The sequence below is a fragment of the Canis aureus genome, chromosome 15 (genome assembly GCF_053574225.1).
Source record: "Canis aureus isolate CA01 chromosome 15, VMU_Caureus_v.1.0, whole genome shotgun sequence".
In the NCBI taxonomy this organism is placed as follows: domain Eukaryota; kingdom Metazoa; phylum Chordata; class Mammalia; order Carnivora; family Canidae; genus Canis; species Canis aureus.
This window is the reverse complement of record NC_135625.1, coordinates 51,373,961-51,401,027: the sequence shown is the minus strand read 5'-3', so window position 1 is coordinate 51,401,027 and position 27,067 is coordinate 51,373,961. Positions and strand designations below refer to the sequence as shown.

At 44.4% G+C, this 27,067-nt stretch overlaps 1 protein-coding gene and 1 pseudogene across 1 annotated transcript; both read left to right on the top strand.

Annotated features, from left to right (window-relative positions):
• Window positions 1–150: 150 nt before the first annotated feature.
• On the top strand, window positions 151–26,829 carry NUB1 (negative regulator of ubiquitin like proteins 1). The gene is made up of 14 exons (XM_077849623.1): window positions 151–268; window positions 2,181–2,348; window positions 4,667–4,725; window positions 5,698–5,768; window positions 8,922–9,104; window positions 9,287–9,378; window positions 11,732–11,838; window positions 16,965–17,151; window positions 17,863–17,970; window positions 18,917–19,069; window positions 22,351–22,497; window positions 24,277–24,372; window positions 25,047–25,224; window positions 25,397–26,829. The coding sequence occupies exons 1-14, from the start codon at window positions 152–154 to the stop codon at window positions 25,588–25,590; spliced, it is 1,860 nt and encodes a 619-aa protein (XP_077705749.1). The 5' UTR covers window position 151; the 3' UTR covers window positions 25,591–26,829.
• Window positions 18,834–18,993, top strand: LOC144285151 (U4 spliceosomal RNA; annotated as a pseudogene).
• Window positions 26,830–27,067: the final 238 nt, after the last annotated feature.

The window sequence follows — 27,067 nt, the reverse complement described above, 5'->3', positions numbered from 1 at the left end:
AAAAACTAATCTAAAAGTAATTTAAACAAGAGAGGAAGGAGTGGAGGGGAGCTCTTCTTACCACATTGAACACATCAACGTGTTTGGTAAATTATGAAATGCCTTGAAATGTAGTGTGGGATATTGTTCATGTACTGTTTTGTTTTCAAGAATGGCGCAAAAGAAATATCTTCAAGCAAAACTGACCCAGTTCTTAAGGGAAGACAGAATTCAACTTTGGAAACCTCCATATACAGATGAAAATAAAGAAGTCGGTTTGGCATTGAAGGTATTTTCCTTTAAGACATAAATAAATAGCAGTGTTATAAGTCTCCTTGGTAAATAAGATTCTGAAGTCCCAGAAATTTCCAGGTTTAACCATGTAAACTGTTTGCAAAACCAAAAGTATTAGTGATAAGCAGGTACCCGCCTTTTACTGGGAATTGACAAGCTTATTTTTGTTTAATAAGATTGTATTCATAGGAGAATGTTCTCTAATTTCCTGGGCACATACTATTTTTAATACCCTCACAGTGTTAGATAAAATTAGTAATTTGGAACTAATTTCGACCTGCTGGTGCGGCAGTATTGATGCCACTAGGGCGTGTATTACGTGTTCATGGGGAGCAGCTGGGTTGCTGCTCAGTTTTCCTTGCTAACAGGGTTTGCTATAAAACAATTGCTCCCTTCCCTCAGCTTTTTTTTTTATACAGTGGCTATCTGTTCATTTGTTCAGAATACATTTTTCTGATAATTACATCTCAATTTTTAATGGCAACATCAGAAATGGCATTATTTTACGTGAGGTTTCTAGAACTTGAAGTTTGCCTGCTTTCTCAAACAGGAGAATATTGATCATTTTTGACAGAAATATTTTATGTTGGATGTTGGAATCTCTGCTTGCTCAGTACAAATATCCTGAGATAACTGATGTAGATTTTTCAGGGACTACGGGATGTCACAGGGGCATCATATTGTCCACTTAGGAGGGAAGAGTTTTTCTTCCTATCTTTCCCCATTCCTGATAGGCCTCACTTTTTAGTTTTTACAACCCATCTTGTGACCTTTTTTCTGAATTTGCTTGTTATTATCCCTTGGCTCAGGAGTTAGATATGGCATAATAGGAAAGCTATTTGGTCTTTGTCCTTGATGCCTGATACAGAGCTCCTAAAACCCTTGGGATATCCCCAGTGGTAAGGGTAATAGGAGCATCTTTTGTTCCAGTGAGGCAACTCTTGGTAATACCTTCAGGATTGTGGCTGGTGACCAAAAAGATCAAACTTCAATCAGAAGATTAGACTTTTGGGGTGCCTGGGTGGCTCAGTCAGTTAAGCATCTGCCTTTGGCTCAGGTCATGATCTCAGGGTCCAAGATCAAGCCCCAGATGGAGCTCTCTGTTCAATGGAGTCTGCTTCTCCCTCTGCCCCTCCCCCAGCTCATGCTTGCATTCTCTCTCTCTCTCTCTCAAATAAATAGAATCTTAAAAAAAAAAAAAAAAAAGATTAGATTTTCAGCACACTTTCCAACCTCAGGGAAGGGAGAGGGATAGAGATTGAGTTAATCACCAGAGGCCAATGATGTAATCCATCATGCCTACAATAATGGAACTCCCATAAAAGCCCTTAAATGATGGGTTTCCAGGAGCTTCCAGATTGGCAAATATACCCGTGTGCTGAGAGGGTGGCATAACCCCTACTCCTCAGGGATAGAAGCTCCTGCACTCAGGGCCCTTCCAGAGTCCACCTCTGTACCTCTTCACCTATATATTCATTTGTATCCTTCATAACAAACTGCGATTGTAAGTATAGTATTCTTTTGAATTCTGCTGAGTCATTCTAGCAAATTATTTTACAACCAGTCCCAATGATTCAGAATTTTCTGTTAAATTATTTAGAAATGTGTAATGTATTACAGGACATAAGTCATGGCCATCCTTTCTTTTACCCCTACAATAATCTCAGTTACTTTCACTTCTTCTATTGGGTCTGTTCTCCTACCTCTTATTTGTTTTTATTTTTCCCTGGATCCTTTCTAGCCTCTGTATCTCTCAAGATGCCAAGCCTATCTGGATTTCCCTCTGATAGGCTGACCACCACTCAGCAGTTTTTTGCCTTAGAGTCCTTGATGCGCTGGTCTGTGCTGTGCCCCCGTTTTTTCTGAGTTTGTACCACATTGATCTCTTCTCTGATTTTGCTTCACAGGACCTTGCTAAGAAGTACTCTGACAGGCTAGAATGTTGTGAAAATGAAGTAGAAAAGATAATAGAAGAAATACGTTGCAAAGCAATCAAACGTGGCACAGGAAATGAAAATTATAAAACAACAGGAATTGCTACAATTGAGGTATTTTTACCTCCACGGCTAAGAAAAGTGAGTAATTTTCCCAAACAAGTACATGTAGCGATGCTTTGTTAACTTAGTGATAAGTTACAATTTTTTTTAAGCTGCAATCCAAAGTTAAACTTCTTTTAAGTTACTTCATGTGCTGAGCATTTATCAACTTCAAAGTTAATTTTATGGATTCTTAAACTGGAACATTTACAAGGTAGGGTTGTCCCTCCTAGGCCTCCCAGACATCACAAAGCCATGCATCACATGCTTACTTTTTCTAGAGTTTGAGCATTTAGAACTAATGGAGAATTAAAGGAGTACTTCAGGTTTTCCCAAACTGCATGCAGTAGGACACATCAGTAAAGACGTTTCCCTTTTCTCTGTGCTGGTGGAGGCTAGAGGACCATCAGCTCGGTGCTCAAGTGGCACCACCTCATGTCAGAGCCACATCCTCAGCATAGTTCAAGTCCAGAAGTGGTACCGGGGCAGGATACTCAAAAGTTGCTGGCCTCTGAGGACTGCTCAGTGTTAATTGTTTTCAGAAGACATGAAACTATATATGTGTGTCAGAGCTACCACAGAACCCAGCAGCTTACTCCAAGACACATGAAAACTGTGTCTGTGCAGAAACTTGCATGTGAATGTTTATAGCAGCTCTGCTCACAAAAGAGCTCTGTCTGTCTAGCCCAAAGGTGGAAACAGCCCAAATATTTGTCCATCAGTGGGTGAACAGATATAGGAGTGTAAGAGAGCCATGTAGTGGAATATTATTTAGCCATGAAGGGGAATGAAGTGCTGACACATCTTCAACATGGCTGAACCTCAGAAACATTATGAAAGAAGGCAGACACAGGGACGCCTGGGTGGCTCTGTGGTTGAGCATCTACCTTCAGCTCAGGTTATGATCCCAGTCTGGGGATCAAGTTCCACATTGGGCTCCCTACAGGAGCCTACTTCTCCCTCTGCCTATGTCTCTGACTCTGTGTCTCTCATGAATAAATAAAATCTTAAAAAAAAAAAAAAGAAGAAGAAGAAGAAGAAGAAGCCAGACATAAAGGCCACATATTGTATAATTCCTTTTATATGAAATATCTAGAATGAGTAAATCCATAGAGACAGGGACTAGATTAGTGATTGCCTGGGGTCTGGAGGATACAGGCAGAGAATGGGGGTGCAAAATACAGTGTTTTTTGAAGGAGATGATGAAAATGTTCTGAAGTTTGATCATGGTAATAGTTGTATGACTATGTAAGTGTACTGGAAACTACTGACTTTAAACCGATGAGCTTTAGGAAATGTAAATTTTATCTCATTAAAGCTTTAAAAAATTTGTAGGAAAAAGAGCTTTATGAGAAAAAGAAAATTATATATATATATATGTTTATCTCAGGATGCCCATTCTTGAATTCAAAGGGCAGTATACCCATACAGGCCTCCTCTTTGTTAGTATCCAGCACCTGGGAAACCAGACCACCACTCAGAAAGCTGATTGGCAAGTATGAATCTGCGCAGATTTGCATGGTCTCATGGGCTTCCCTAGTGATTACAGTTTTTCCTCATAAGCTCAGCCAGTAGAGAATGAAGAGGTGCCCAGATCATGTCCTGCCACTCCCTGCTCAGTAGGCACAGTGAAAGGGAAAATGTCGTGTTCCCTGGGGTTGACTGTAGTGCTGGGTGGGCTGGGTCCTTGTGCCATAGAGGCCAGTTCCCTTGAACAAAGACGCATCACAAACCCCTCTGAACATCCTACCTCCCACCAGACGCTGAAGCCCTGCCTGTGGTGCACACTTCCACTCCCTTGAGGCTTCTAGGTCACAGGGTCAGCACATGTCACATTATGTTCAGTTGCGTTTCTGCCAGGCATGCATCATTTTAGTCCTTGACATTGGTCTCAACCTTCCTGATTTGATAGACAGTAGCACCAAAAAGTGTCACACTGAAGTATATATTTTTTAAATTTTTTATTTATATTCAGTTTAGTTTGCATATAGTGTTTTAGTAGTTTCAGGGGTAGAATTTAGTGACTCATCAGTTGCATGTAACACCCATGCTCATCCCATTACGTGCCCTCCTTCATGCTTGTCACCCATTACCCCATCCGCCCCCCTACCCCACATCCTCTCCAGCAACCCTGTTTGTTTCCTATGGTTAAGAGTCTCTTGTGGTTTGTCTCCCTCTCTGTTTCTACCTTATTTTATTTTTCCCTCCCTTCCCCTATGTTCATCTGTTTTGTTTATTAATTTCCACATATGAATCAGATGATATGGTATTTGTCTTTCTCTGATGACTTATTTCGCTTAGCATAATGGTCTCTAGTTCCATCCATAGTTTCTCTTATTTGCCTTTTTTTTCAACAGGATAGGAAAAACCTGTTGGAGACCCGATTGCACATCACTGGCAGAGAACTGAGGTCGAAGTAAGTATCTGTCTGCACCATGCCTCAGATGCTCTCAGCCCTCCTGCATTGGCTCATATGATCCTTTGTGACAGTCCTGTAAGAGGGGAGAATTGAGGCTTTGAGGCTGCACAGTATGGTCAGGCTCACACTGGCTGTTAAGGGCAGAGCAAGAACTCAGGACTGGCACCTCTTGCTTCATTTCCTGGTAGAACTTGAGATCAGTGGGAGCTCTGTGCCTAACACCTAACGGGTACTTGATAACATGTTCAAATCAATGAGTGAATCATATAAATAGGCTGATATTCACCAGATCATCGGCTTTGAATTTTATTTCTTAGTGCATTAATAAGTTGCTATGACATTCAACAAAGTGTTTTAGCCAATTTCAGGCTGTTGGCCCATCTGTAAAAAGGAAAAATACCTGTCACATACTAGTGACATTCTAGCTTTTGAGACCTGGTTGGTTATGTCATTTGCTTTTATATTTTTAAATGGTAAGTGTTTTGAGTCCCTCCAGGGCTAGCCAGTCCTTATTTCTGAAGCTGATTTTTTTCATTTTCTTTGGTCTACATCAGGGCTGTTAGGGATGGATTCAGGAAGCATCATTCATTCAACACACATGAGGAGAAGATTGTTTGGAACAACCCTCTATTATGGGCTCCTCCAAGGAGACCGCAGAAGGTATAGAGAATGGATTTTCTCCTGACATGCATCGAGGGCCCTCCTCTTCAGAAGATATTCCCCATGAGTGGTCCCCACTTTATGAGGAAACAAATAGTAAAGCAGATAGTTTTAAAAAGGACATTGTCTCTTATACAGTTTCAAATAACCATCTAAGTAAGCTGGCTTTATCAGGAAGTGATATTTGTGAGATAGTAAATCAAAGTACTGGGCATTTCTCAGTGAAATGTATAAAATAATTGTCATGATTAAACTCCACTTGATAATAACAAATTGATCACCTGCAGCCTATACTGGTTTATTTTACAGAATAGCTGAAACCTTTGGATTTCAAGAAAATTATATCAAAATTGTCATAAACAAGAAACAACTTCAACTAGGTATGTCATACCGAAGTGCAGATTTAATATCGAGTTAATGGAATGACTCTGCATCTTTTTTCTGTTTTTCTAATCACAAATTTCTAGGGGCTTTACTGCATGGATAATCTAAAACAGATTATTGTAGAATTTATTAAAATAAAAACCTAAAACAGAAAACTCTTCTAATCAGTATTTACTGTGTGTTCTGTGCTATGGGAAGAAAAGACACTCCTTACAGGTCTGAGGAAATGTTACAGAATGGAAGTGTAGGTGTGCTCAGAGTGAAGTGGGGGTTCCTGTACGTTCTCCCCAAGGCAGAAGCGCTAAAGCTGAGTGAGGGCAGTGGATCATATTCCAATTGAGAGAGACTCATATTGGAGCCCCTGATGTGAATTTGAGCAATTGAAAAGGTCCAGTATGGCCAAGTGTAGAAAGTGAGGGGAGGCTAGTGCGTTTTAAGGCTGGAGGGCCAGGCAGAGGCCACAGTGAAAAGGTTATTGTAGTGATTCTTAACCAGGGACAATTTTGCCACGCAGGGGACATTTGGCAATGTCTGGAGACATTTTTGGTTGTCATGACTTGGTTGTGGGTGGGGATGGAGGCTTGTGATCCTGTCACTTAGTCAAGACCAGGGATGCTGCTGAACATCACACAGGCACAGAACAGCCCCAGGACAAAGACTCACTTGGCCCACAATGTCAGTAGTGCTGCTGGGCTCTGTGAACTCATACCATATTAGTGTTTCTCCTTAGAGAAGCTGGAAGCCATGGGTGCTGGGGGATGACATGATATATTTGGGTTTTAAAGATCCCTTTGGGTGCAGTAGGAGAACGGACTTGAAGGATGCATGAACAGATTCGGGAGACCGTTTAGCTGTCATAGCAGCTCAGGCAGTCACTGTGATTGGTTTCCAGTAGGTTCTTAGGGCTTAGAGAGGTTCACAGCCTAGCTTGGTGGAACGCAGCCTGCACACGGCCCTATCCTGCCTTCTCCATGAGCCATTTCCCATCGTCTGTTTCACATGTCATAGATAGCTTTTCACTGTCCTCTCTCTCTGTGACAGTTGTTTGTGCTATTCTTCACGGCAGAAATCCTGGATTTTGTTGTTATCAGATCTATTTATTTCCACCTTATCATTTGTATTTTAATAAGTTCTTTCCCCAAGCCCAGGGCCACACAGATAGGCTTCTACAGCTTCTTGTATTAGCCTCATCTGCATGAGCTCTATAATCTTTCCAGAGTCCCCCTTTATATATTTAAAGGCTAAGGATCCAGCTTTGTTCTTCTAATATCCCCCACTAAACCTGCCCTTTCCACACTGATACTTGGTGCTCCCATTATTAGAGCTCTGTTTCTGCACTTCCCATTCTTTCCATTTACCAGTTGGTTGATTCCTGCATCGGAACCATAGAGAGTTTTTCTATTGGGATATAATGGACGTATAACATTATATAGTTTCAGGTGTACAAGATAATGATTCAGTGTTTGTGTATGTTGTGGAATGAGCACAATAATGTCAACTCACATAGTTAAAATTTATTCTTGTGATGAGAACTCTTAAGATCTACACTCTTAGCAACATTGAAATATATGATACAGTAATTAACTCTAGTCACCATGCTGTATGTTAAATATTTTATTTATTCATGAGAAACCGAGAGGCAGAGACATAGGCAGAAGGAGAAGCAGGGAAATCCAATACGGGACTCAATCCCAGGACCACAGGATCATGATGTGAGCCAAAGGCAGATGCTCAACCACTAAGCTACCCAGGTGTCCCTAGAGTTTTTTTTTTTTTTTTTTTACTGTGGTTTGTTGTAGTTTTAAAATCTAGTAAGATGAGTCCCTTTTTTGGCTCTTCTTTATCAGTGTGACTTGGCTATTGGTGTATCTTTAATTTTCTACATAAATGTTAGAATGTCAGGTTTCTAAAAAAAAAAAATCTAATGGAGTTTTCCAGAAAAGCATTCAAATTTATATATATAGTTCATAAAATTTCATTATTTAAAAAAAATTTATATGTATCTGTGTCTATTCTGCATCTTGGTGGCTGTTTGTTCCTTTAACTTAATTTTTGTTAGGTTTATGTATTTGATTATTTTTCATAGAACTAGCTTTTGAGTTTGTTAATATGCTTTCATTCTGTTTCATTGATATCTGACGCTTTTAAAAAAAATGTTTTATTTATTTATTCATGAGAGAGAGAGAGGCAGAGACACAGGCAGAGGGAGTGGCAGGCTCCATGCAGGGAGCCTGACGTGGGAACTCTGATTCCGGGTCTCCAGGATCACACCCTGGGCTGAAGGTGGCACTAAACCGCTGAGCTACCCGGGCTGCCCTGACACTATTTTTTTTTTTTCCTGACACTATTTTTATTAACATTTTATGTGTAAGGAAACTGGGTCCTAGGAGGTAAGCACTTTACTCAGGGCCACAGAGTTGAAAAGGGATAGAACCCAAGAGTTTTGCTTTTAACTGCCCCGCTGTGTTATGCCCCGCTGCACTGTGGCTTCTCATCTGTTGCTATGAACTGGGTTTATTATTTCTCCAGTGAGAGGGTAGGAAAATTCACTGGGTGATATTAGATTTTTAAAAGATTATTTATTTATTTATTTGTTTGTTTATTTATTATTTATTTATTTATTGAGAGGCAGAGACACAGGAGGAGGGAGAAGCAGGCTCCATGCCAGGAGCCTGATGTGGGACTCAATCTCGGGACTCCAGGATCACGCCCCGGGCCAAAGGCAGGCGCTAAACCGCTGAGCCACCCAGGGATCCCCATATTTTATTTATTTGAGAGTGAGAAGGCATGAGGGAATACAAGCAGGGGAACAGAGTACAGTCAGGGGTAGGGGCAGAGGGAAAAGCAGACTCCCTACCGAGCAGTGACCCCAACGCAGGGCTCTATCCCAGGTCCCTGAGATCATGGCCTGAGCCAAAGGCAGACACTTCACCAAGTAAGCCACCCAGGTGCTCCCACTGGCTGATTTTACCCCCTGCTTAACAGTAACAGAATCACACAGCCAGATGTCAGTGTGTTCTTACCAAGTATGTGGCCAGGGGGCTCATGAGTACTAACGCAGGTGTAGGAGTTCCATTTAACAGAGAGAATGACTGTGATCCGGTTCATTTAATGGCTCTCTTTGTGGCAAGGATTTTTGATTTTTACAGGGAAAACCCTTGAAGAACAAGGAGTAACACACAATGTCAAAGCTATGGTGCTCGAACTAAAACAATCTGAAGAGGATGTGAGGAAAAACTTCCAGGTTGAAGAAGAAGAGCAAAATGAAGCTGAACTAAAAGAGAGAAGAATTCAGAGGACCAAGAGAGGCCTGGAGATACTGGCGGAGAGAGGTACACGGAGCTCTGGGCTGTTTCCCTCGGGTTTAAAGGTGGTGGCACAGCACCTGGGGCGGAGGTTGGGGCACAGGAGGCACAGTTCTCATGGACTTTCCTCCCCACCGGCTGATGTTCCTGATGTCCCATTACTGCCTTTTAGTGTTGAATTCATGGAGTTCCTTTTGGTTCTGTTGCAGCTGAGATGGTGGTGGATCCAGAAACCACACCGTATTTAGACATAGCTAACCAGACGGGCAGATCTATCAGAATTCCTCCTTCGGAAAGAAAAGTACGTACTAGAGGAACATATGGCTTGTGCTTTGATTTGCTGTCAGAACAGAAGTGGTTTTCAGTGGTTTTCCTGGACGGTTAGAAAGGATTAGAAACAGTTTTCCATTAGAGCTTATAAACAGAGGATGTAAGCATGCGAGGAGCACCTGCGTACAGCAGACTCACCCTGTGATTTTCAGTGCAGTAGAACAAAATGGCTTGATGGCCTGATGGCCATGTGCTGCCTTTCACTTAAGTGTCTCTTTGTGGTAGTGGTGGTTTTGGTGGGGGTCGTTTTTGTTTTTGTTTTTGTTTTTGTTTTACCAGATGGCCATGTCCTCTTAAGGGCTGGATCAGACTAGGGAGCTGGAGAGGAGAGGAGAGGGGGCATGTATTTTGAGAAAAGCCCGACAGGTGCTTCTTTCCATCACTCCCTGCCTTCCCATTTCCCTGTTTGCTCATTTGGAATAGGCAGGAGGTGGTGTGATTTTTTTTTAAATTTATTTATTTATCTATGATAGACACAGAGAGAGAGGTGGTGTGATCTTTGAACACACTCCAGGAGGTCTTTACAGCAGGATTCTATAGCTGGGACCCTGAGATGAGTGTCTGACCTAGAGTCCAGTAGCTTCTAATAATAAGAGCTGTGATGACTGTGGGTCAGGTCAGCTTTAATTTTTCTGTCTTTAAAGGACAAGGTTGAGTAGGCTTTACTATATCACTTATTTAAAATGAGGGATTAAAGTTGAATTTTTATAAGAAAACTTGGTAGCTCTCAGTGGATTGATGCTTGATTACTAATGTTAGTAATCATTTGCCCACAGCTCTCTTATGTTAAATGATGGTAGCTAGGGCCACCCGGCTCGCTCAGCCGGTGGAGCATGCAACTCTTGATCTCAGGGTTGTAAGTTTGAGCCCCATGTTGGGTGTTGAGGTTACTTTTTTAAAATCTTTGAAAAAAATGATATACAGATTGTTCTAGAAAACCTACAAACTGAATTATATAAAAACTCAAATCTAAAAAAAAACCTCAAATCTAAATATTAATGAACTTAAATTTTTGGACTTTTTTTTTTTTTTTAAAGTAAGCTTTGTGCCCAAAATGGGGCTTGAACTCACAGCCTTGAGACGAAGAGTAGCATTCTCGGGACACCTGGGTGGTTCAGTGGTTGACCGTCTGCCTTTGGCTCAGGGCGTGATCCCAGAGTCCTGGAATCGAGTCCCACATTGGGCTTCTTGTAGGGAGCCTGCTTCTCCCTCTGCCTGTGTCTCTCATGCATAAATAAATAAAATCTTAAAAAAGAAAAAAAGAAAAAAATAATAGTATTCTCTAGTGACTGAGCCAGCCAGGCGCCTATGGATTACCTTTTAAAAATTGTTTTAGGAATACTGGAGTTGGCAAATACTTCAGAAAAAAACTTGATTTAAACTAGAAAGTGAAGGGCGCTTGGGTGGCCCAGTTAAGTGTCCGCCTTCAGCTCATGTTATGATCCAGGGTCCCGGGATCGAGCCCAACATTGGGCTCCCTGCTCAGTGGGGAGCCTGCTTCTCCCTCTCCCTCTGCCACTCCCTCTGCTTTTGCTCTCTCTGTCAAATAAAATCTTAAAAAAAAAAAAAAAAAAAGGCTAGAAAGTAAAATAATTTTTTTTTTTTTTAGGAAAGACAGAGAAAGCATGAACACAAGGGTCAGAGAGAGAGAATTCCAAGCAGGCTCCAGCATGGAGCTGGCTGTGGGACTTGATCTCACCATCCTGAGATCATGACCTGGGCTGAAACCAAGAGTCAGACGAATAACCGATTGAGCCACCCAGGTGCCCATGAATGCTTTTTATCAAAAGGATAACAGGCATTACTGGCTACTTTTTATTTGTTCAGTCTTACTGAATACTAGTAATAGAGCTAAATCAGCAGATACTAAAATAAACTGATGGAAACAAATGGACACATGCTGGTTATGACCCTATCGGCCACATTACACTGAGTGCTTGATTTCATCATTAAAATGAAATGAAGCTTTGATTGTATTTCTCTTAATTTTAGTTTTTATATTTAGTTGTGATCTTGTTTTTTTTTTTCATTTTATTTGATTTCTTTAGATTTTTTTTTTTTTTAAGATTTTATTTATTTATTCATGAGAGACACAGAGAGAGGCAGAAACACAGAACACAGGCAGAGGGAGAAGCAGGCTCCATGCAGGGAGCCCGACCTGGGACTCCATCCCAGGTCTCCAGGATCATGCCCTGGGCTGAAGGTGGCGCTAAACCACTGGGCCACCGGGGCTGCCCATGTTTTCTTTAGATTTAAATATATTTTAATATAATTTGTTTATTATAGTTTAAAGTGATGTTTTTTTAAATCTGTATTTTTTCTAGGCCCTTATGTTAGCTATGGGATATCATGAGAAAGGCAGAGCTTTCCTGAAAAGAAAAGAATATGGAATAGCCTTGCCATGTCTGTTGGATGCTGACAAATATTTCTGGTAGGCACTTTTGTACTTGGTGTTACCAGTTTTAAGGAAATTAGCCCAGATGACACACAGCACTATCTCTGCCCTAGATACTTCAGACTTCAGGTTTTCACCCAAGACAGTGGTTAATGTGAAAAGAATAGTTACAGTGTAGACCAGTTTGTAAATTATTTCATTCCTTCAGATTTCTAATGTCTCTTCCCTGTAAAGAATTTTATAAACATATGCACTTATTTTATTTTTGTCACCCTCATGTAGGAGCTATGTCTGTTTCCTGTGATGTGTTGTCAGCCTGCACCATCCATTGTGCAGTCCCTGGCAGCTTTTCCCCCTTTTTTGGTGTGGTTGTTGATGATCATTCCCCAAATCCATTGTTTCCTTAGGGACTGCTAAATAGTGATACCTTATTATTCCTTCTGCGTTTATTGCTGGGATTCTTGTGAAAAGGAATATTATTCTTCGTCAGTTATTTGGTTATGGTGAGGTACAGTTTGTACAGAAAGAATAAAATGCTTGGTTCTTTCCTATTTTCTTGTTTTCAGAATAAAGGAAGTACTTCCCTAGAATTTTCCAAAAAGGATATCACCAGTGAGGTTTTCTTTCTTCTTCCTTCTTGTTTTGTTTTGTTTTTAAGTATCAATATGAACTCATGGATTTTAACACCTTAAATGTGTTTCAAACCTCAGTGCTTAAATTGATCATCTTTGGCCAATAAGTGGGTCCTGTCCTGCATCCTTTCAACCTGATCCTGGAGGTCTCTAGTATCCAGAGGTGTTCCAGACTCATCCTGATGTTTTCTGCCCCCGATCAGGCATTGGTGGCTTCCCAAAGGCTCCTGATTCCTCTTGATGGGAAACTAATCCTGGCAGAGAAACATTTGAAAAATAGACTTAATATCTAAAAATGGTCCAAAGTTAACAACTTTAGGGTTTTCTTTTTCATTTTGACGAATTCCCAGGATATACTGCACACTTCACAAGGATAAATACAAATGTTTATGGTTTGCCAGCCATATTAGCAGCAGGCACCCTTGAGTTTTAAGTGAGAAAAATCTAGATTTAAACTAACTTAAGCAAAAAGGGGGATTTATTTCTTAAATATTTGGGAGGACGGAGCAGATCTGAAAATAACTAGAACAAAGACCCAGTGCCTTTCAGGTTTTCTAACTCTGCTACTTTGTCTCAGCTTCTGTGCTCCTTTCTTTCTCCTTGGCTGTTCCTGGTGCTGGCTGCAGTTTAGGTCCTTCAGACTCAGATACATTGTTCATTTCCTTCCATAGGTGCTTGTAATTTTTTATTACAGAAAATTTCAAATATGTATAAAAGTAAAGGTTAGTACAGTGAATTCCTGTGTTTCTAATCCAGCCTCAGCAGTCACCAAGACATAGTTGATTTTAATTTGTCCCTATGAACCTTTCTCAATCTTTTTATCCCAGACAAATCCTTGAAATAATTTTCAGGTCTCCAGGAACCCCCGAATAAAAATAACTATCTTCAGTTCACAGTACGTAGTAGACATAATAACCTAATGATCATTGTCAGTGCCTCAGTAGAGAATTTTTTTTTCCTGAAGCTCTCTTTATTCAGGCTGACTTATCAGCATAGTTTTAGTGTAAGTGCTTCCTCTTAGTAAAGGAGATCAACTCTAGTGCAGGTCAGGGATGTGGGTGGAAGACACTTCAGTTGTTCTGTCCCCTTCCTACCTCCAGGTAGGCTGGAAGTTCCATCAGAACTTTCTGTGATACATCTTGGGGTATGGTAGACAGTATGATCCAGAGTAGTTTCTTTCCCTGCTTAAAACTCACAGTGGGATTTCTGCTTCCAGCCAAGATGGAGTAACAAGGACTGGATGTCCCCTATTACCTGAAGCAACTGGAAATTTGGGCAGAGTGTATGAAAACTGCAGTTTTTGGTAGGGAAACAATCTGGGGGAGCCCTGTAATCCTTTCAGCTCACTACCTAGAGAGTCTGTAGGCTGCAGCGCAGGGACGAGAAACCCAGGTGGAGCCTCCTGGTCTCCCTGGAGTTGAAGAAATGGAGCTAGGAATCCAGGGAGGCCAAAGTGTGAGAGGAGAGAGCTGCCTGCAGGAATGTGTCACAAAGCTTCAAAAGGTGTCCTTGGAGTATTCCCTTGAGTAATGATCAGCACGTGCCTATTAGGAAACCACCCAGGGCAAGGGAACCCCCACCCCCACCCCCACCCCTGCCCGCCCAAAGGAGCAGAGAACAATCTTCAGAGTTCAGAAGGCCAAGAATAATTTGTGCTCTCACCAGCCACAGTGGGAAACTATGAGACATCACAGAATTCAGAAGGGTGTTGCCTCAGCAGTAGGGCAAACTCACTTCCAAGGGCTGCTGTGGTCCCACCTAGCAAAGCTTCAAAGCAAGCCTTAAAAGGATCATACTGTTTTCAAATAACTGCATCTCAGACAAAGCTCAGTAATATTTATAGAGATACAGAAATATCCAGTCATCAATTAAAAACGGACAGTTGTGCAAAGAGGCAGGGAATTACAGCTGTAATAAAGAGAATAGTCAATGGAAACAGACTCAGAAGTGACATAGAAGATAGAATTCATTGGCTAGGACATTGAAACAGTTACTGTAGCCACATTCCATATATTCGGGAAGGTAGAGGAAGGATAGAGCATGTTAAATAGACATGGAACATCCACCAGAGAGCCACACTGGAATTGCAGAGATGAAAAATACAGTGTCTGAGGTGAAGAGCATGGGGTGGGATACAGTGCAGATTGGATACCACAGAAGGAAAGATGTGAAGATGGGGCAATAGAAATGATCCAACAGGAATCCTTTGAAAAGACTGAAAATTTTTTAAAAATTGGACACAATACCCACAATTTAGTTGTAAAGCAGTTTCAGATGACCTGATACATCAATAATTGTAGTCCCTGCAAAAGGAGGCAGCCAGCCCCCCACCCCCCACAAAAGAATCTTAAGAAGTAATGGCCAAAATTTTTCGCAGTTTCTTGAAAACTATAAACCCCCAGATAACTGTAATGAGTCTCAAGTATAAGAAGTAAGAAAAACACCACAGTGAGGCCACTATAATCTGGTTCCTTCAAGCCAGTGATTGAAAAGACTTCTTAGTCGACCTTTCTGGGGGAAAAAAAAATTGGGGATATGTATGTAAGCTTAGCTTACCTTTTGGAATTGACATCTTTATTTTAATAAAAAATTAAAACTCATAAGGCAAAGAGAATAAATTTCTGTTAAATAACTGTTTTTAGCCCAAGTGGGACTGAATTTTTCTAAAGGTAGGTTCAGTAGGCTTTGTTTAAATAAACATTGCTCATTTATTATAATTCATGTTTTTAACCTGAAAACTCACCATTGAGTATGAAAGCTACTAGAACCATAAGCCAAAGCAGTATTAATAAAAATATAAGATACAATTTTATACAAGGTCTTAAAAGTTTTCTTTCTGAGTGACATGATCAGGTTCAAATACGGGCCTTAATAGTTGCAGGATCATTAACTGTAATTGTCGATTTTGTGGTATCTTTTATAGGCCTCTAAATGAATAGCAAGTATTATTTCTGAAACTAAAAGAATCACCTGTACTTTGTTAGTCTGAGACCTGGGGTTGTTTTTATGTTTTACAGTACTCCCTTCTGGAACGAACTTGCACACATGATTTTATTTTTATCTGAAATGAGGTGTTTTCTGTCCTTGCTCTTGCTTCTCATTAAACAACAATGAGCCTACACCCATGTAAGGCAGTGAAAACTGGGACAAAATGTCCCATTTTCTTACGAACGGCAGGATCATCATCTGTCACAGAAACAGAAATCTAGAATGTAGGGTCACCTCGAATGAAAGATCAGAGCACAGCCCACAGAGGTTTTCCTCTTCCCTCAAAGGCACGTTCTCAGGCCGAGCAGGCAGTTCAGGCAGGGGCCTGTGTGTGTGTGCATGTGTATGAAGTACAGGGTGTACCTCACAGAACTTTCATGAAGAGTAGAAACCGTGGGTGAAAAGTAGAACAGATAACTGTAGGAAGCTGCTCCAGCAGATTTCTCTTGCACCCAGTATACCATCTTGTGCAGACCCCAGAGCGCTGACGCTCCGCTCAGGAGGCTCCCACATCACACTATAAAGGACACCATCTCATTCCTTTGGTTTTTCTGTTTCTTCAAAGCAGATATTGATAGGCAAGGTGGGAAGCTTGAGGGCATGTAGATTTTGCAGTTTTATACAAGAGCAGTCTTATTTTTAATAGAATACCCACGAAAACAAACAGGCGAGACCTTTCAAGTTTCTTCCAGAGGTTTCCCATTTTGGTGACAAGAAAGTTCAGACATGAGGTCTAGATGTATGTTATGAATTTCTAAAAGTCACATTTTAAAATCAGAATAAATAAGCTCAATGTCCATCTTTATCAACATTTCCCTCTTCTCTGGACCTGAGTACAGCTACAGAGTAGCATTTCGCCTGCACCTGAGACCCCAGATCAGCTAAGCATTTCAAGCCTGGCATTTTCTGGATTGTTTTTCCTCCCAGCTTGACTGTGATTGGACATGAATGCCTTGTTTTCATCAGTTGAGGCATTCATAGTTAAGTAGTGATTTTTTTTGGAGGTGGGGGGGCTCTTTAAAGCATTATTCACAACTTTGGCTGTACATTAGACTCACCCAGGGAGATTTTTGATATACAACCTCCAAGGCCTACTTCCAGAGATTTCTGTTAGGATTTGATGTAGATGGAGCTTCAGCATCAGTAAGAAACAAAAGAAAAAAATCCTCAGGTTTGCAGTCAGCGTTGGAAACCTTTGCTTTAAACCACGGTCTCCTCATGTTTGCTGAAGGGTTCTGACACCGTGACCTCAATTTCCACTTCTTGCTGAACCTCTTTCCCAGGTAGCAAGGGTATGTGTGTGTTTATGCCTGGGGCAGTGGGGTGGTGGTTGTATCACACTTCGTGGTGAGCCCTAACTGCTTTTTTCCCCGTCAGGAGGATTCAGATTATAAATATAGCTCCCTTTGTAAGCACTGGGGTCTGTGCTGTATAGCAGCCAGTCTTTGGAAATATAGCAGAACCTGGAAAAGACTTCCAGTAATTCACAAAAAGGTTTTTAATGTGACTTTTCTGTGATGTCATTTCCTTCCGCTCCCCTAGTGAGTGTTGCAGGGAACTGCTGGATACAGTAGATAACTATGCAGTGCTCCAGCTGGATATAGTGTGGTGTTACTTCTGCTTGGAACAACTGGAATGCCTTGATGATGCAGAAAAAAAATTAAACTTGGCTCAGAAATGCTTTAAAAATTGCTACGGAGAAAACCACCAGAGGCTGGTCAACATAAAAGTATGTTACTGTAATTTGTTTTATGTATTATTGAGCCCATTTCTATGATCTGAGTTTATTCCTGCTACAAAATTTAGACTGCTGCCAAAAGGTGATTTGGCAGTAGTATCCACAGGGTTCTTTTGAAGCTCTCCTTTAATGGGAATTTGAAATGTGTTACAAGTTGGGCTATTACTTTGGCCTGTGCAGTGTTTAGCTGGAGGGACAGTCTTCCAGTCCTAGAACCCCGTCGATGATCACCTCGACCAAGAGAGCTGGTGACCGTGTTCAGTAGCGTCTCATGGAAGATTTGAATGCAGAAAAAATAGACATTTTGAATGGTAACAGTTGACACGAGTGAGTCACAGCTCAAGAGCTGTGATTTGAATAACGATTTTTGTAAGGTGATTTCCACAAGTCATCAGAATTCTGCTTGGAAATTTCAGGGGAGTATAAAATATCCCTGGTTTGGGTTTTTGTGTACTTCCTTACTGACCAGAAGAACTACAGTCTTGGGTGTCTGGACACAGGTGTTCTGACCAATTCTTCCTTGTGGGACATAAGGTGTCATTGTCCTCTGAGATCTTTACTTTTGCCCTCAGCAATAACTAAAGATAGAAACATTTTAGTCACACTGTTTTGCCCCTGTAGAGATGAAGGGAATTATAAGTGTGAATATTCTAGATCTGAAATTAGAAATAATTTTATACTTTTTTCCCCCAATAACTTTAGGGGAACTGTGGGAAAGAGAAGGTATTGTTTTTAAGACTTTACTTGCTTCAAGGTATCCGAAACTATCACAGTGGAAATGGTGAAGAGGCTCGTGAGTATCTCAACAAGGTAAGAAAATGAATACTCCAGGGAGTATTTTCACCTACTTTTTTTTTCATCCCAAGATGTCAAGTATTTCATAAACTCAGTAGTGTGGTGAGGAACTTGCCTCTGTCCTCTGTGCCCTCTGCGTCACACAGGCCATAGCCGTACTCGTATTTGCTAGGGTGCATGTGAGCTGCTGTGATAAGGAAACCTCAGAAAGACAGTGACTTTAATTGGCTGTAGTCTCCATGTCTCATCTAGCAGCATGGAGATGAGCAGGCGGGTCAGTGGAGCAGCTTGGCCAGCCTCTGTGTGGCAGCCATGGTGGCTCCTGTCAGTCCTCTTCCAGCCAGCAGAGGGGGAGAGAGGGAGAGAGAGATGGAGGGAGGGAGGGAAGGAGGGAGGGAGGGAGTGCTTGTGTGTGTGTGTGTGTGTGAGAGAGAGAGAGAGAGAGAGTGTGTGTGTGTGTGTGAGAGAGAGTCCAGGGCTGCCTCTGGAAGGACCAGAAGTTGGGGCTGTCACTCCTACTACAGGCCACTGGCCTGGACTTAACCACCTAGCTACACCTGGTTGCAGGAGAGGGTGAGAAATGCCATGTGCACAGCTCAAATTCAGGGTATTTGGTGACAGAAACGGAGGAGATAGCGGATACCAGCCCTGCCCATAATACTCGGCCTGTTTCCTTCTGTTCAGTATGATACATCACATGTCTATTCTGTTCAAGCTGGTTGATAATAAGCAGGGTTGAGAGTTTTTATCTAAAATCTGACACACCCTAATTCACACTGGGTACAAGCTTCCTTTTTTCAGGCCTTAGCTTTGTGTTAAGTTTTAATGTTGCGAAGATTACATGCATGACTCTTGTATCTTTTTCTTGTCTGTAGGCAAGCTTTGCGCAGTGGCAGTATCGTAGCCAATGAGGTTTATCCGAGGAGCGATTATTGCTAATTGAAAACTTTCTTGTCTGTAGGCACGTCAACTCTTTAAAGAGCTCTACATTGATCCGTCAAAAGTTCACAATTTGTTGCAGTTGGGATTTACTGCCCAGGAGGCCCGGCTTGGCCTGAGGGCATGTGACGGGAACGTGGACCACGCGGCTGCCCACATTACCAACCGCAGAGAGGTACCTTAACTTGGTCTCGGTGACACTGGGTCTCGGCCTTTGCATAGGTGTGAAACTTGAGGCAATAGTAAGCCTATTTCCAAAATGCTATAGCTCCTGGGTATGAAAGAAAAGCAAACGATTGTTCCATAGTAGTTATAATCACAAGAAGCTCTTTATGCTTCAGACTGGGAAGAAACAGGAGAAACTTGCCTATTTTAATTGCATTAATTTCAGGTAGTGCAGTTGCCTTAGTTTTATTTCCTGCTGTGGTGGCAGTAGCTCCGAAGTCCATTATCCAAGTAGCCTGTCTGTGCATGTCTCCTCTCTCTGTTTTTTAACCGTGGTAGATTTCTGGAAAGCATTTTAAAAGGGGCTTTGTTTTCCCATGGGCCACTGTTAGGGCCACTGGGGCAGATAATTCCCAGTTTTATGAATGGGTTGTGGGTCAGATCAGTGGTAAAACCTGAACGAAGACCAGGTTTCTCACGCACTCTCCATGTCCTACCTGAGAATAGTGTTCTCGTGAGTTTTTATAAGTAGTAAAAATAAATGTTCTTAAAGAACAGTGGAGTCCCATCCCTTGTGTGTGTGTGTGTGTGTGTTAAGAGTTGAATCACAAAAAAAAAAAAAAAAAAAAAGTTGAATCACAGCCCTTGGAGAAAACGAAGGACAAAACAGCAGCGTATGTGGGTGGTGGGTGCTGTTCACTCTTCACCCAGTGGGTGTGGGTCCAGGCTGCTTTGGCTTAAATACTGGGGAGGTAGTTATGGACCTGCTTCGCTGTGAAGCACCCCGAAGCAGGACAAGTCTCTGGTTAGTTGGTTCAGTGGGGTCACCCTGAGGTGGAGAACCTGGCTTCTGTCTCTGTTGGCTGTTGTCACCTGGGTCTTCCTGTCGCGCCGGAGGCCGGGGCTGCCAATCAGAGACCTCAGAGCAGCACTGCGCTGCTCACTGGCGAGGGTGAGGGTTACAGAAGACCCTAGAACCCTCCACAGCCCTTCCCCAGGGTCCACTCTGCAGCTCCAGGAGGGTGGACAAAAGGGCGGCCTGGCATGGCTACCAAGTTCTGCTGCCCTCGCAGCCCCCAAGGCTTTTGGTGTGGGCGTTTCCATCTCCATCTCCGCCAGCCGAGGGGGCACAGATTCCTAGAAGTGTTGTTGTACAGTGTGGCTCTCAGCAGAGGCTAGTTTCCCGTGAGGCAGGAGCAGCCGGAAGCCTACCAGCCTGCTTCCCCATGACAAGCTCACCAGCCCCGTCCTACAGCCCGTTCACCCCGGCACCCCCAGCACCCGAGCCTCCCCCGCTCCACCCTCCCAGCGGCCTGACTACTGCCTCCACCACACGGCTCAGTGCGGTACCCCCAGCCTCTGCCCCGTCCGTTTTATTGTTCCAGTTTCTAGTGTAAAGGGAAACATCAGGAAAACTACTTTTCTCCTGTGTGTCCACATGATTAACAGGAAGGCGAACTAGACCCTTGTACTTGAAGGAGCCGCACTTTAAGGATCTGACCTCCTGGCAGATCGGGGTGAGATGAAGCCGGATCCTGCATCTGCTGGCCGGCAGCACCCTTGTCTGTGTTTGAATGTTGTGCAGGTGTCTTGGAATATAAATGGAAGAGCTAAAATTGGAGGCAGGGGGTGGGGCAGGTAGGGGCAGCTGATGCAGCAGGGAGGTGAGAATACAGGTCAAAACGCCGGTGCTACAGAATCCCTTCGCTGGCCCATGTGGTTGAGGAGCAGGGGGGACAGGGCAGCATGGGGACATGGAGGACGGGTGTTGGGACCCTGGGTGCCAGAGGAGGCACTGGCACCTGGCCAGTGGGGCTCTGAGGCTCTAGATGGCCAAGCCTGCTGCCTGGGTGGAGGTCAGAGGCATCAGCAGGAGGACGTGGGTGTTGGGGTGAAGGGAGTGGCCCTGCCACGTCCCCATCAGCAGGGGCAGGCTGCTCATCAGTAGGTTGTCCAGTTTGAAACAGGAAATTAGAGTCAAAGGATGCCTTCGTCCCTGGGTATGTTTTGGCCAGTCACTGGTCTGTAGTCCTGCGGGCTCTGTGGGAATTCTTGGCAGCACTGTGATGACTCCTTTCTTCCCAAGAGATGAGGCTCTGTCCCTCCTGTGTGCAAGATGGGTGGCACTTGTTGCTTGGGCTGAGCCACGGAGGAGGGATAGACGAAGAAGAAAAAGCCGTTCTCTTCACTGTTTTCCTGGTGTTGGCCGAGGGCTCACCATCTCCAGAATTGTGCAAAAGCCCTCAGCCCAGCTCTGCAGTCAGCCGTGACCTTAACCAGCAGGCCACTTAACTTTCTTTAGAGTTTTTCTGTCTTCTCATTGGCAAAATTATGAGGTTGGATTAAATTAGTGGTTTTCAAGTTGTTTTAGTTTTGTTTTTTTGGTCAGCAGAATCTGTAGTTTTTTTTTTTTTTTTTTTATTTTAGAGAGTGCAAGGGGAGGGGCAGAGGGAGAGAAGCAGGCTCCCCACTGAGGGCAGAGCCCAACATGGGCTCCGTCCATATCCCCACCCTGAGATCATGACCTGAGCCGAAATCAAGAGCTGGACACTTAACTGAGCCACCCAGGTGCCCCTAGAATGACATTTGTTTCCAAAACAAATTCTGAACTCTCCTGATTGGGGCTGAGATGGGAGAGAAGAGGCTAGAACTTTTTGTAGCCCTTCTCAGGCTTTGGCAGCAACAGAAGGCACTTCTGAGACTCAGAGTCAAGAGTCATGGGATTAGATGGCCTTTATCTCCTGGCATTGAGTGTTCTGGAGGTTTTAAATGGGTTGATAGGCCCTAGGAGCACCTGGAGTGGGGTGGATACATCTGCATCTTTGGTATCATCCGGCACACTGCCCCCACCCCCCATTCAGACTCCACATTTTAACAAGATCCCAGGACTTAACCAGAAAAGCCAGAAAGCCCCCCTTCCCACCCCCCAGCCATGGATAAAGCTCCTCTACCCCCTTCCTGGAAGAGGAGCCATCCATGTCTCAGCCTGAGCAGCAATGAGCTCCCTGGGACTGGGCAGGTGGTAACTGAGGCACTCTCCTCTGCCCCAGACAGAGCTCTCCAGCTCTCACTGCCCGCCCCCCCCCCCGCCCCCCGGAGCAGTGCCATGCCCTCTTCGTGCCCTCTGCGCTAGCCTGCAGCCCTCGTGCTGTAGATGTGGGACATGCTGAGAGGTTCATCCCCCTTGTTTTCCACTCTGCGTGGCAACCCCAGGAATCCTACAGAGCATAGATTGAGAAGGTTTCCTGCAGAACCTCAATCCCCAACTCTGACTTTACTGTTTTCCTAAAGGAATTGGCCCAAATAAGGAAAGAGGAAAAAGAGAAGAAAAGACGCCGGCTGGAGAACATAAACTCCTTGAAAGGAATGGGCTACTCTACTCATGCAGCCAAGCAGGCCCTGCATCAGGCCAGTGGGAACCTGGACGAAGCCCTGAAGGTAGCGCCTCCCCTGCAGCCCACCCTGAGCGCCCCTGCTTGTGGGTCATGGGCTCCCCTCCATGTCCTTCCGTGGTGCGTGGGGTCCCCCTGCCAGGGCCTTCTCCCAGTCCTGGTTTGGATCCAAAGGTCAGTTCTCTCGTTCTCGGTCCCAATAGCAGAGCCCACAGGGCAGAGCTTTGTGGAAGGTTTCTAATGGCAACACCAGGAGTTTAGCAGAGATGTGGAGGAAGAAAAGAGTTACTAAAGCCTTAGGATAGTTTTCTTTTAGCTAAAAAAAAAATTTTTAATATTGTTTTATTGATTCAGTCAGTACACGTTGGCCTCAGGGAGCCCACAGAGTGTTGGGGAGACAGAACACAGTGGAGGGAAGGCCACTGTGTGGGAGCACAGCATGCGGGGAGCAGGGGTTCCGCTGAGTTGTGGAGGGTCACACAGGCTGGCCAGGTAGAGGGGGGTGCCTCTTTGGGCAGGCACAGGACCCACATGAGAGTGGAAGCCCAAGGGAGAGGGAGCTGCGGGCCAGGTGGGCAGGTGTCCCCTCACTTGCCCTGCTGAGGAGTTCACACTGGGCCCTGCAGGCAGCTAGGAGCATTCCCTGCCTTTGCTGTTTAATTCTCAAGACCTCCTGTCCATTCCTCAGAAGTTTCCATGAGTAAATGTATGTGTGCGTGTGTGTATACATTTATAAATGAACTTGAGTATCTAGTTTGACTTATGTTGGAAAAATATAAAGGCAGGACATTCTAAATACATGGAAGGACCGATGGCCCCCCCCAGGAGATTTTTTTTTTTAATTTTTTAAATTAATTATTTATTTATGATAGAGAGAGAGAGAGAGAGAGAGAGAGAGAGAGGCAGAGACGCAGGCAGAGGGAGAAGCAGGCTCCATGCTCCGGGAGCCCGATGTGGGACTCGATCCTGGACTCGACCCAGGTCTCCAGGATGGCACCCTGGGTCAAAGGCAGGCGCCACACCGCTGTGCCACCCAGGGATTCCCCCCACCCCCAGGAGATTTAACTACACAAGTAGCAAGTGAGATGTGCCACCAGTATGGAAGTAATTAAGGGACACTCCTCAAAAGGGTTTTTAAAGGTTAAGAGTAAGTATTGTGTGATATGGAAATCAAGGGTCAAAAGAACTCTGTCCTCTCCTTGACATTTTAAATTGAAATGTAGCCCATGACACTCCAAAGAGAAATGACCCCGGGGCCGCCCTGCACCTCCAAGAAGCCTATGTGCTTATGGCCCTGCCTGACCTGTGGCCCCAGAGGCTGAGCTCTGGTACCTTCCACTTCCCAGGGATCTTTTTTTTTTTTCTTTTTTTTTTAAAGATTTAATTTATTTATTCATGAGAGACAGAGAGAGAGAGCGTGGAGAGACACAGGCAGAGGGAGAAGCAGGCTGCATGCAGGGAGCCCAATACAGGACATGATCCTGTGTCTCCAGAATCACGCCCTGGGCTGAAGGTGGTGCTAAACCGCTAAGGCCCCACTCCCCACCCCCAGGGGATCTTTTGTGTGGCTAATCTTGCTCCTCCAGACCTCAAGTCCCATGGTACCTTTGGTAGGAAGCTGTCTAAACACCAGCATCCCCAGCCATACCTGGGCTGGGGGGATGGTCCCTTTCCCCTGCTTCCTTCACACCCTTTGCCCGGCCCCCCCACAGCATCCTACACTGTTAGTCGGGTGTCCCGTGACCAGTGTGCCTTGCAGCGAGGGGGTGCTTCATCTAAATGCACAGGTGTGAGTGCTGAGTAAAGGGTATTCCTGTGTTTCCAGATTCTTCTCAGCAATCCTCAGATGTGGTGGTTAAATGATTCAGATCCTGAAACGAACAACCAGCAAGAAAGTCCTTCCCAGGAAAACATTGACCAAGTAAGTAAGAATGGATTTGCGCCCCTCGCCCCCATGGCCTTGCACGGGGTGTGCTAATGTGATGAGGTGGGCAGGACAGGGCTCTAGGCAGGACTCGGGCCCACCCTAGGAGGCCAGCCGAGCATGCAGCAGTTGTGGTGGGTAGAAGTGAAGCAGGAGGTATTTCCTTCCAGAGTTGGAAATTGGAAGGCAACTGGAGGTTCTTTAGACTTTTTCTCTCTTGTATGCATAGAGAACTTTCCACATCAGCTACCTCTGCTTTCAAGCACGTCTCTGCCTGTGACCCATAAGGACATCACCGTGGCGACTCTGTCCACATTTCCCTCCCCCGTTAGCACACTGAGGGCCTTGTGACTGATTTCCTACAGGTCCTAGTGACCGTTGTAGCACGTCCCTGTGGGCCCACAAGCTTGTTGCCATTCTGAGAGGCCTGGGGGTTGGAACATTTGGCTCAGTCTTCCTCAATCCTTTCTGGGTGGCCCCATGTACCCGCTGGTGCTAAAGAGCAGTGTGACACAAGGCTTGGTGCTGTGTGCACACCAGGGGCCTTGGACACATATTCCCTGTGAGGCTGTCCCTGCCAGGGCAGGGGGCGGACGGGAGTGCTGGGCATGGGTCAGCTCTGTGTCGCCGAGGCCTGTGGGTAGCCACCACTTCCCCGTGCTCTCCCCTAGCTGGTGTACATGGGCTTCGACGCTGTGGTGGCTGATGCTGCCTTGAGAGTGTTCAGGGGAAACGTGCAGCTGGCAGCTCAGACCCTCGCCCACAACGGAGGAACTCTTCCTCCTGACCTGCAGCTCTTGGTGGAAGACTCTTCATCAACGCCATCCACGTCCCCTTCCGACTCCGCAGGTAGGTCTGAGGCCTCTGAGTACCAAGGTGGGAGTGGGCCAGGGCAGGTGTGCCCTTCTGGACGCAGCGCTGCTCTGTGCTTAGGCTGTGTGGCCAGGGAGGGCCTTGTGGATGTTCATGTGGGTCCGTTCCGTCTCCCCACCTCCGCTATAACCACGTTCCTCCGTTGTAGGTACCTCTAGTGCCTCAACAGATGAAGATATGGAAACCGAAGCTGTCAATGAAATACTGGAAGATATTCCAGAACATGAAGAAGATTATCTTGACTCAACACTGGAAGATGAAGAAATTATTATTGCAGAGTACTTATCTTATGTAGAAAATATAAAGTCAGCAACAAAGAAAAACAATAATGAGCAGAAATAAGTACTGAGTTTCTGCTTATAAATTCTATCATGAAAAGTCGAATGCAGGTCTTCTTTTTTTCCTTCTTTTGATCTGATTTTGCTGCACGGGTGCTTCCTACTTGGGTGCAGGAGGGATGAGTAGAGATCTGGGGCTGCTGTGAGGGCAGAGGGGGCTGGGGCAGAGGTGGGTGGGGTGCTGGTCCCTAACACTGACCTCAGGAAAGATGCTGCCTCTGGCTTGATCTTCTTCCTGGCTGCCTTCAGAGGCTGCAGCCCTAACACGGTCTTCCCTGCTTGGCTTTTTACCCAGAAATGGGAAGGACATTCCTTCTGGGGAATAGGGTGGCCCCTGGGGAAGGTCTCCAGGAATTGCTGGTGGGGATGGGAAGCATCCAGATTCATCTGCTCTTCATTTTGCCTGGCTGTCCTGCTCTTCTGAGCTCATTGCTGACCTCTTCCTGCCTCCCATGATGCAGCTCTGCCTTCCTGCTTCAGCCTCACTGGCCCATCCCTGAATTTTAAATCTTCAGCCATTCCAAGCGCTTTGGGAGACTAAAGATGAGGCATTGACTATAGTAGCCATACCAAATCATGGCAGACTTGAAAGTCCATCTTCTATGCTCTTAGTTTAGTAAAATGTGCACTTGAAATTCAAGGTTGAAGTTGAGAATTTATAGATGTTCAAAATTCTTTATGAAAATAAAATCTTTTATTAAATGGGAAGGTTTTAAATGCTAACCAAAAGCAACTAATTTTTCATTAGCATTTTCGGATGCTGTGCTATCACATTAAACTCACTGCTGGCTGAGATACTTATCAGAGATTGAGATCTATGTTCTCTGGATTTGTGGGGGGTTTTGGGTATACATGGGTCCCAGAAGACTATTTCTAAAGGTGCATAGTCTCTTAATGGCCCAAATAACCACCCTCCCTGTGCCATGCATTCCTTCGTAGATGTGTATTAAATGAAAACCTGGTCCAGCCCCAGGACACCACTGGCAGCCGCAGTGTGCTGAATCAAGTGCCAGGTGTGTTCCTGACACTCTTCCCTTCCAGAAGTCGCTGGAAGCTTCTGCGACTCAGGGCAGATGTGTCACACTGCTGCCGTCAAGGGGTGGCTGAAATGCTTTGACTTTTTCACTCATCATTTTCATAAAGCTTGAATAACAGTCCAGTTTGAATTAGTGGGAATCTTTTCTGTCATCTTTTAAAATGGATGGTACAGATGGAAATAAAAGGTGGAAAATATATTCAAAAACTGTCAGCCTAACTTTGCAATAAGTTGCTCAAACTCCTAAACTGTTCTAAGTGTTGAAAATATCTGGTCTAGAGTTTCATTTAGATTCAAGATGTTTGCTTGCATGGAGTTCTGTGAAATCACATCGACGTCTGTAGCTGATGGGGAGGAAGGAGGCTGCCAGGAGGGGACAGGGGTTTGTGCTGTTGGTGTTGAAGTGGCCGACCACCAAGGTGATTGGGAGTGGGGGGTCTCTTGG